This window comes from Leucoraja erinacea, chromosome 26 (genome assembly GCF_028641065.1).
Source record: "Leucoraja erinacea ecotype New England chromosome 26, Leri_hhj_1, whole genome shotgun sequence".
Classification (NCBI taxonomy): domain Eukaryota; kingdom Metazoa; phylum Chordata; class Chondrichthyes; order Rajiformes; family Rajidae; genus Leucoraja; species Leucoraja erinaceus.
In genome coordinates this window covers 23,034,644-23,045,341 of record NC_073402.1, presented here as the reverse complement: position 1 = coordinate 23,045,341, position 10,698 = coordinate 23,034,644, and the positions used below count along the sequence as shown (strand labels likewise).

Genomic DNA, 10,698 nt, shown 5'->3' with positions numbered 1-10,698 from the left:
GCAGTTACTCGATCACGAGTTTGAGTCTTCAATGTAGTTTTTTCTTGCAGAATAGGAGAGAATAGGGAGGGTTAGGCTGGGATCATTCTCTGCGAGATGATCTTAGTGCGGGAGACAAGTGTAGGAGAGGTGTACTGACTGTGTGGGCAGAACTTTGGAAGTGATTGCCCACCATTCTCAAAAGCCGCTGTGTCTCCCTGTCCCTCCAACTCCAGAGAAATCCGCTCCCCGATGGGCCGCTACGGCGACAAGTGGCAGTTCGCCCACAGCCCAAGCTGCGCCCCCTCATCCGCAACCCGGGTTCCTCTGGAGTTGGAGCGGGGCTGGGCTAGAGTTGCTGCTGGCTGTGAGTCTATGGGATCTCCGTGCTTGCAGTCGGTGTCCCGTTGGTCCTGACGTCTCCGGTCACCCCCCTGGAATGGAGCTGAGACTGGGAACTGTACCGCCCTTACCCCCTCCCTCTGCAACTGCAAACAACCCCACAGTTCCCAGTCTCAGCTCCTGTACAGGGGGGTGGCCGGAGAGGCCACAGCCCGAGCCATCAGCTTCTGTCCCTACGGGGACAGCGGAGAGCGTGTTCCTCTGGAATTGGAACGGGGCTGGGCTGCTGCTGGCTGTGGGTCTCTGGGTTCTCCGTGCTTGCAGTGGGCCTGGGGGTCGGTGTCCCGTTGGTCCTGATGTCTCCGGTGACTGGCACTGGCTCCAACGTGAAGACAGTGCAAAGCCCCCGCGCCGGTGCAATGCGCGGGGAGCTGGAGAGGGGAGGGAAGGGGTCACACACATGGCCGGGAAGCAGAGGGGTGTAGGTGGGGTGAAACTGAAGGGAGCGACAATTTGCTGCTACCTGCCCGCTGAGTTAAAAAGTTCCCATGCAAGACTCACGATACACTGTGTATCGTGAGTCTACCGTGGGAACTTTTTAACTCAGCGGGCAGGCAGCAGCAGATTGTCAATTATTAACCCTCCCGCGCAATATACCCTCACCTTCTCTTTTATGAATGGGGATTTAGTTCCCCTTTCTTCGAGGACCGACCGGAGGTTCCGCTGTCACCTCTGCGGGCCGCCCTCGGTGAACGTTTTCAAGGACTGAAAAAATGTCCGCTATTCGGAGGTTTTCGTTATTTGGATCTTCGGATAAAAGGTTGTGCACCTGTACTATTAAGTAATTCAAAAATTGAAGAAATTTGATGACTCAGGCAGTGCAGTTCTGCTGTTTATTCAGTGTTGCAGTATAGACAGACCTCTGATAATGGAGCAGAGACATTCAAAACTTAAAATTACATGAACAAATTACAAAATAATTCATCTAAAATGATATAAAATGTTACATCCTTTGAAACTTAATTTTAGCCCATAATTTTAATAAGAACATTAAAGTTGATTGCAAGTTACACAAATTACACCTTGCTTGTTCCATACAACAGAACAACAGCATGCCCTCCCTCCACCCTTGTTCTCCTAAAAATAAAATCTATGGGCACAACAATATGCAGGAGTCCAACCCCACTGATTATCTGCAGCAATAACATTGGAGAATGTTCGGATCAGAATATGCAACAATCTAAATGACTTGAGGGTCAGTTATCACCAATGCCATCAGAGAACCTGTTAGGGTCAAAGGAAGAGAGTTGTGGTGCTGCATCATAATCTGATTCGGATTGGGAAGTGGAAACAGAGGCAGGAGTTTGTTGCTGATTTGGCCAAGAGATCCAGTTGTCAGCTGGCTGGAGATTAGAGTTGCAGGGACAAGGCTGGGAGATGGGGGTGTGGGGAGTGGAAGAGTTTGGAGATCTAGCTGATTGAAGGACGTTGGGAGAGGTAGTGAGAATCAGATGTAGATGCCAAAGAATGCAGGGAGTCAGGAGATTTGGGAAATCAATGGGGTGGTAGCATAGTGCGATGGGGTCCTGAAGAATGGGGCTATGTATTGGAAATGAATGTCATGGAGTCCCAGTCCAGCAAAGCTTTGTCCTAAGAATTTGCAATGACTCTCCTGGAAAAATTGACCAATTTTTCCCGCAATGTTCCAAAAAGATCACTGCATGAGAAATCGCAGCATTTACAATTCAAAAAATACGTCAGACACCCAAAGGCAAGTTGTGCCAGGAAGTGCCCTATTGAATTTTCAGTCATACAGGACAACTGAGCAATTGTTGTTATCATGACCACCTTGGGAAAACTCAAGTTACAGTTATGCAGCATTGATCAAATTTCCAAATTTATAGTTTTTTTTACACAGCCCATTCACAAAAAAGCACTGCATCAGTGTTAGTAAAAAACAGCTAAATGAAGAAGTGACCTGGTCACCAATGATCATCTCATAAACATGAGTAACTCTCAGGATGTGCAGCGATGGAGCAAGAAGATTGTTCCTGAAAAGGATAGCAAAACAGGTTGAATGATCCTGCAGCCATGAAGTATGCGATAGGATACATCACATCTGCACTACCGTGCTGTGCGAGTATGACATCGACAGAATACAGACACCAGAAGTAGCTAAATGGCTGTCAAAAGTCTATGTTGTATGGAGGTTTGCAAATCTATATATTTTGTGCAACTATATTACAAGCACCTCCAAAATGATATTGTATATACTACCTGGGAGATTTTTTTCCTCAAAGAGCAATTAAAGCGAGTTCTAAGACAGTTTCCTCCACTTCAGGATAACAAATGCTGGAGGTATTTATTGGTGGGTCAGTACATGGAAAATAAAGAAGTACATTATTTCACAGACAGAATAAAATCAAACCACATGTACCCCGATAATCTAATGTGCTTTTGGGTTCAGTATAAATGTTTACATACACTGCCTCAAAATGATCAGCCTGTCTAGAACTATACCCTAACATTACAACATATAGACATGCTTCATATTTAATCTATTGCCAATGAATGTGCAATTCATTATGCCATTTGTTTAACTGGTACTATCATCTCCTAAGATCAATTATCCAACATATCATAAGAAAACAGGAGTGAACCATTCAATTTGAAGAGCTGGTCCCCTCGGCATTGCATTAAGAATTCCTATTACAGATCCGACAGTGAAGAAAGCATTTCAATTCAATTATTCGTCATCTTTATTACTTATCAAAATCACTGATCTTTGAAACCATTATTGTTTCAGCATTGATTGGAACACAAACACAGCAGACGCTGACAAGACCTGAATCTCCAATAATGCCAGTTACATGTACTCCTCCGATAAGTAATCAGTCCTATTCCAAGCACAGTTCAAAGCACAATCACTCCAAGTTATTACATTCCCAAATGCACAAATCACTCCTGGTATAACCATCCCCAGTTACACAATCACACCAATACATAATGACTCAATTTACATGTAGGGCCTGGATACACAAACATTGCTGCTGTAGTCTCATCCCAGTGTGCAATCACTTCCAGATTCTACTACATGCAACCAAATATTCACTCTAGATACTGTCATTCACTGACATATAGTTGCTGGAGATACTGACACTATTCAGTTATGTAATAGGAAAGATTTTGGCAGTGTCAGGATACTTAATCAAAAGCAGAATCCAAGCACTGGTTATGGGACAACTAACTATATGGTTTATTAACAGCAAGCAACATAACCTGCTGGTATAGAGTTTGCCAAATATTTGAGTCAGATTATGTTGATCTTAAACATTTTGATGTTTGCTTTATGCATAAAATCTAATATATTAGGTAGATTTCAATTGCCAATTGGCAGATTAAGTTATTATAATACAGCTTTTCATTTACTGTGCTATTCTGTTCACGTAATCCTAGGAAAAATAAATTGAAGCAGCAACAAACATTGATCTTCATGGTACATAATGAAGCTTTTACCACATATAATTGCAGATAGCATGAGTTTAGTAACTGCATTGGAGGGGGGGAGGGATAGTACTGAAACAAAAAGGACCACTTGATGAACTTCTAGGCACAATCATTAGTTTAAAATCTTCAAAGCTCGCAGGAATGTTGCTGCATAATCTGCACCCGAGCTTTGATCTGAAAACAGTTTAGGGATTCACTGGCAATTATGCTTTGCATGACCTACACCCAGTAACATGTTCATTGCCAGTTTAAAAAGTACTGCATTTTTCTGTCCTCAAAGCATTAAAAACCCACAATAAATGTTCTCGAACAGAACCTACAGTGCCAATGTTTGGGACAAAGACCCATCATTTATTTATTTGCCTCAGTACGCCACAATTTGAGATATATAATAGAAAAAAAAAAATCACATGTGGGTAAAGTGCACATTGTCAGATTTTATTAAAGGGTATTTTTATACATTTTGGTTTCACCATGTAAAAATTACAGCTGTGTTTATAGAATGTTAAAGATGGCTGCAATACAGGCCTGGCAGAGCATCACCAGAGAAGACACCCAGCAACTGGTGATGTCCACAAAACTTCAAGCAGTCATTTCATTCAAAGGATATGCACTAAAATACTAAACACGACTACTCTCATTTACATGACATTGCTGTGTCATAAACTTTATAGTGCCCTGACAAGAGGGGACTATGTATAAACAGTGCTGTAATTTCTACACGGTGAAACCAAAATGTATAAAAATGGCCTTTATTAAAATTTGACAATGTGCATTTTAAACACATGTGATTTTTTTTCTATTACAAATCTTAGATTGTGAAGTACAGAGGCAAATAAGTGAATGATGGGTATTTGTCCCAAACATTATGGAGGGCTCTGTAAAAACCTCCTGACAGCTCGTGATGGTGTTCAGCAAAAACTGGTGCGAGATATTTAAGACTCTGCATTAAAGTTGTAAAATTCTTCACATGATGGCAGGCAGAGTCCCTTGGCTTCATTCCTTTGTCTCTCACGATCTCCAAAATTGTCCCAAGGATTCGCAAAGCTCCAAGCTCTTTGTCTTCGAGGGGACCGCTCTCTATGACTGTGCCTGGAATTTAGCTTTCCCAGAAGTGCTCTAGTTTGTGGTGAGCTGTAGGTGCTGATACTGAGTTACAGTGATGTGGATGGCAGTTTTTTAAGTTCTCTTCGTTGAGCTAAGGTTGATGCCTTCACAGATTCCAGTTTTGGTGCTGGCGGAGAGCTGCTCAAGGCTGAGAATGTGGCAGCCATGGCACCCTGGGCAGAAGAAAACATTATTTCAAAACCCAACCAGGAAACAATTTGCAGCACGGAACACATGATGTACCTTACCTCCATTTATAATCATTGATTCTGGGTTTATGAACATAATTTAGTTGAATATTATGCCATTTTTGTTCCCCCAAAACTGTCAAACCAGGAATTGAAAAGGATTCACACCAGACTTGCATTGTTGAAAAATCACTGCATCTGCTTGGTATACCTAACAGAACAGTTCACATGTTTTAATTTGCTTGAGAAATACACATGAGCCTGGTATTGTGCAGGATCATGCCCAAAGAAGAGGATTCTGGTACACATGCTCAAGACTATGCCACAACTGGAGATGTATGGAATTCCGCTCCAGATCACACTGACGGCATCCGGATGGAAGGGGATTCAAAAAGATAATAGAGGGATAGTAGAGTTTGGAAGCTGAGAGTTACCTGTACTTGCAACGTGAACGATTTGGATGTGGATGTTGGAGATTTGCAGGTCCACAGATGACACAAAGATTGATGGAGTTGATGCCAGCGTGGAAGATAGCCACATACTACAGGGTGATATCAATATGTGAGTGAAGTGGGCTAAGAAATGGAAGGGGGAGTTTAATTGTTGAAGGGGGCGCAGAGGAAATTCACTAACTGGATGTTACCTGGTGTGGAGTGTTTCAGTAATGAGGAGAGACTGGAAAAGCCAGTTGTTTTCAATTGAGAAGAGGAATTTAAGAGGGAATATAAACCTATAAGGGCTATAAATAGGATAGACTGCAGGAAGCTTCTCCCCTCATCAGAGGTCAATAAGATTAGAAGACAGGTTTAGAGTCAGAGGTAAGTAATCTAAAAGGAATCCGAGAAGGACCTTCTTCATGCCGATTCTGGTACCTGGAATGAAATGCCAGGGAGAATAGTGGAGCATATCTCGTGCCTAGGCACAGAAGGATATGGGCAAAGATAGGATTAATATAGATGGGTGCAGACTGGTTGGTGTTGATGTGGTGGGCCGAATAGCCCATTTCCATGCTGTATCTTCTATATTACTAAAAGTCTGATCTTGACCGCTATTGGCGCACTGTGCTGCGATTTCCGAGAGAACGCCGCCACCTACGGCCGTCATTTTTGGCCACCTTGCTCAGAGCCCCTCTCCGCCTTCCTGGACCGGAGGATTTTTCCCATCGATGACAAATCAGAGATATATTAATGTTTTAAAAAAATTCACCATGCTCTCTGCTGCCCCTGCTGGAGGGAGAGGGACTATGAAACCAGGAAGTGGTGTGCCTCACTCAGTCTCTGCAAATGAAGCCAAAGGGTCGCGTCTCTCTGAGCTCTGAATAACACTGAACAAATGTCTACTCAACTGTGAGTCCCCTTAATGTGGTTTGAAAATGTAAATATGGTTTGTTTGAAGTAAAAAGGCACTGCCTGCAAATGGTTGTTTGGGTGCTTTGGCTTGAAGTTAAAAGGCACTACTTACTGCAAATGGTGGCTTGAAGTTGAAAGGCACTACTTATGCAAATGGTGGCGTGGGTGCTTTGGCTTGAAGTTGAAAGGCGCTACTTACTGCAAATGGTGGCTTGGGTGCTTTGGCTTGAAGTTGAAAGGCACTACTTACTGCAAATGGTGGCTTGGGTGCTTTGGCTTGAAGTTGAAAGGCACTACTTGAAATGCACTTACTTCCTGTTTGCATTGTATATTGATTTTAGATAAAACGCTACCACTTACGGCTGTGATTTTTGGCCATCTTACTCAGTCCCCCTCCACTGAGCAGGTGCAGAGAATTCTTCCCATCAATGAAAAATAAAAGTGTTATTAGTGTTTAAAAAATGTTGAGAATCTCTCTCCTGTCAATCACGCCATGAAGGCCACACCTTTTCTGGTGGGAGGGGGAGGGGTTATAAAACCTGGAAGTGTGGGTGTGGCTCAGTCTCTGCATTATGGGGGATGGAGAGGTCACGACTCTGTCTGAGCTCTGAATCAACTGAACACACTGAATGTCTACTGAACTGTGAGTTTGGTGTTTTGTGTGGTTTTATGGTGGTTTCACCCTGCATGAAATGGTATGACGCTGCATTTGAATTTGGTGGCCTTGCACCCGGCTTGAAATGGAATGAAATTGCACTTGAATTTGGTGGCCTTGCACCGTGCTTGAAGTGGAATGAAACTGCACTTGAATTCGGTGGCCTTGCACCCTGCTTGAAGTGGTTGGAAACTGCACTTGAATTTGGTGGCCTTGCACCCTGCTTGAAATAGAATTTCAAGGAATAGTCATGAGTCAACTGCCAGCCCACCAGCCGTGAGTGAGCTGCCAGCAGATCAGGCTTGAGGGACTGAGCTGCCACCCCAAGAACCTATACCAGCGCTCCAGAAAGCCCCCCCACTGGCCGCCAATATTGGAATTGGTGGAGAGGTGGAATATTGCGTCGGGGGACCAACCGTCCCGTGTGAACATGGGTCCCACTTAGTCTAGTATATAACTATAAATCTAACTAATTAGGTCATGGGCCAAACACAGGCAGGTGGGGTCAGTGGCATCTAGCTTGGCATAGGCAAGTTGAGCCAAAGGGCTTGTGTCCGTGCTGTATGACTACTTGTCTGCTGCAATGACAACCTACTTTAACAAGCTTAACATCGTGTCGGGCTAGCTGGCTCTGTGGTAGCTGATCTCGGTTCACAATCCATGGGTGCTTCAGGACCTGTTTTGCTGTCAGGCGTCGGTGTGGATCAACATGCAACATCTTGGATACAAGGTCCTGTCAATAAGGAATATTGCAATTTAGGCATGTGTTTCATCAGCATTCATTAACCAAAAGACACAATAACATTGTTCAATACTAAATAAATTGAATTTGATGCTTAATGCAGAAACTTACATTCATATGGTACTGATTAATTGTTACATATCCACATATCAGAGGAGGTGCTGGTGGTCTGAAGGCATATTTTGATGGATAAATCCTTGGACCTGTAAGGGCCGCGGGACAATCGCCATCGCCAGCCGGGGGCTTTGACTTTGACATCGGGGGGGGGGGGGGGGGAAAGAGTGCAGTGGGAGATAAGTTTATTTGGCCTTCCATCACAGCAATGTGATGGATGTTTATGTAAATTATGTTGTGTCTTGGGTCTATTTGTTTGTAATGTATGGCTGCAGAAACGGCATTTCGTTTGGACCTCAAGGGGTCCAAATGACAATTAAGTGTATCTTGTATCCAAGGCAATGTGCAAAGCTAGGAAAGAAAATGCAGGCCCCCTGGTAGAAATATTTGCACCATCTTTTGCCACAGGTACTGGAAGACTGGAGTGTGATTAATGTCAAGAAGGGCAGCAAGGGCAAGCCAGGGAACTACAAGCCAATAAGCCTCACATTAGGGTAGATACAAAATGCTCGAGTAACTCATCGGGACAGACAGGCATTTAGACAGATGCATGAAGAGGCAGAGAATAGAGGCATACAGACCACATTCAGGCAGATGAGACGAGTTAGATTTTCGTGGGCCAAGGGGCATGATTTTATGTGTACTATTCTCTGCTATTGGTACCATGAGCGTAGATGTGACGTGCGAACAGTGATTGGGGAAACTAGAATACTGGCAGTTGAAAGTTTGGAATACATTTTCTCTCTCTCACCTTCAAGTGTTGTGAAGTCAGCTTCAATGTAGTAAACTCATTTAAAAAAAACCTTCTTATTAATAGCTTTCATTTAAAACAAATGAATCTGACCTTTGCAGCAGAAGAAGCTTTGTCCCAGTTTCCACCCTGCAAACTGTAGTGGCCACCTCCAATCCTAGCCAGGATCTCATTTGGTGTGTCATCTGGGCCATTAGCAAATGGGGTAAACCTGGTTTAAAATAGCCATACGTGGGACATCAGTTATGAGAGCAGTATTCTGTACCAACAAGATTTGAACTGACTTTAACAGCCTATATTACACTATACAAAATAATATGGTGACTAAAATAGCGGATGACGGTAGTTTCAGCCATGGCTGACATGTGATAGCATTTCACAGAGCAACTGCTCAGTTATCACCTTGTGTAAGCAACATTGGATACACAATCAGCATTTCACCCAGAGGGAGAATGGGGTTGAGAGGGAAAGATATATCAGCCATGCAGACAGGCAGAGTAGGCTTGATGGGCCGAATGGCCTAATTCTACTCGCATCACTTATGAAGGTGATTCAATCTTTTACGTTCTCTCTCTTGGGACACTTGCACAAAAGTACTGAAAAAAGGTCAAAAGAAACTGGGAAAAACTTGCCTTGTTGAATATGGAGCCCATCTTTTGTTCAATGTTAATTTTGGTTGAACACCCCACAACCAAACTACTGCCTTACAGATAATAATGGCAGTATGCGAAGTGAAGTCAATGCTATGCTTAGGTTGAAAGATATGCTTTATCGCCCATTTCTCTAATTTACATTTTTCTTTCAGAATGCAAAAACCTCAACTCATTCCTACACAGTAATCAACCATGAATACAAATTTGCAGGCAGTAGTGTAATGTTTCTTTATGATGACCCCATCTTTGGGATGTAACAGTTTGCCAGCTGCCTTTGTCACATAGAGATGGAAAGTTTTGCCCTTTAAACATCAGAACCAAACACAGATTAAAATAGAAATGTTTTGTGAATCTTCAAATGCACTTTGTGTTGCAGAGCTATTAAATATCAGCAAGAGAAAAGTAATATATTCAGTCCTATAGTCAGGGTTGTTTTCAAAAAGCAAATGAATAAAAACGTTGATATTTTGATCATTTCTAAATAACTAAAACAAATTACTCACGAGAAAGTAATGTAGGAAGTTAGTCCACTGCAAAATTGCAGGGCAAAGTGATTAGTGATTCAATGATCTATTCTGTCATGTATTTCATAACAGAATATTGGTCAGACAGTTGCCTTGGTTTTTCACTAATGTTATAGCTCCTCAATTGCTCAAATTCAGATTGGTTTCAATTTCACATCTCACTCAAACAATGAAACCTACAACTCGGACCTCAACTGAACTGTCACATTGGATGTAGTGCTCAGGAATAAATGATATTTAGAACAAATAAAACATCTGCCTGAAAGGGCAAAGTATTATTAACTGAATCAGGCTGACACATGGTAGAGGATGAAATAAAGCTGTAGTCCGCTCAATAACTAGTACAAAGTATGCCAGGGTATTTTTATTCAGATTTACATACCTGCAATTTGCCAGAAAATAACTGGAATGATCTTGCTAATGCTTGCAGTGAAAGTGTATTTGTACAGTATACATAACCAGATACATTCTTGATATAACACTGGCCAAAAATAAAGGAAAATAGTCACTCACCCAGCCAACATGGTGTAAAGTAAAATGCCCAGACTCCAAATATCACAACCTTCGTCGTATCCTTGGCGTTTGAGAACCTGGACACAGATCCGCTGTATAAATTTCTATTCATAATGTGATGACATGTATCACCTCAAAACAATGCTCTTTAAATTGTCAACAGGGAATATTAAGTGCAATAACAAGATAAAATATAATCCCTATGTTCCATTTACAAATATCACAGGAATTCTGTTTGCCACATTTTGCAATAAATCCCACATTATTGTAGAAA

The 10,698-nt window shown here is 42.4% G+C and overlaps 1 protein-coding gene across 3 annotated transcripts in view; it reads right to left on the bottom strand.

Moving 5' to 3' along the window:
- Positions 1-1,200: 1,200 nt before the first annotated feature.
- rps6ka1 (ribosomal protein S6 kinase a, polypeptide 1) overlaps positions 1,201-10,698 on the bottom strand; it is a 115,541-nt gene continuing 106,043 nt past the window's right edge. For all 3 annotated transcript variants that reach the window (XM_055656420.1, XM_055656421.1, XM_055656422.1), the window contains 4 exons: positions 10,425-10,501; positions 8,828-8,945; positions 7,723-7,860; positions 1,201-5,108 (listed from right to left, as the gene is read on the bottom strand). In XM_055656420.1, the coding sequence (XP_055512395.1) occupies positions 4,983-5,108; positions 7,723-7,860; positions 8,828-8,945; positions 10,425-10,501 (459 nt within the window). In that variant the 3' untranslated portion in view covers positions 1,201-4,982. The remainder of the gene's footprint in view (positions 5,109-7,722; positions 7,861-8,827; positions 8,946-10,424; positions 10,502-10,698) is intronic.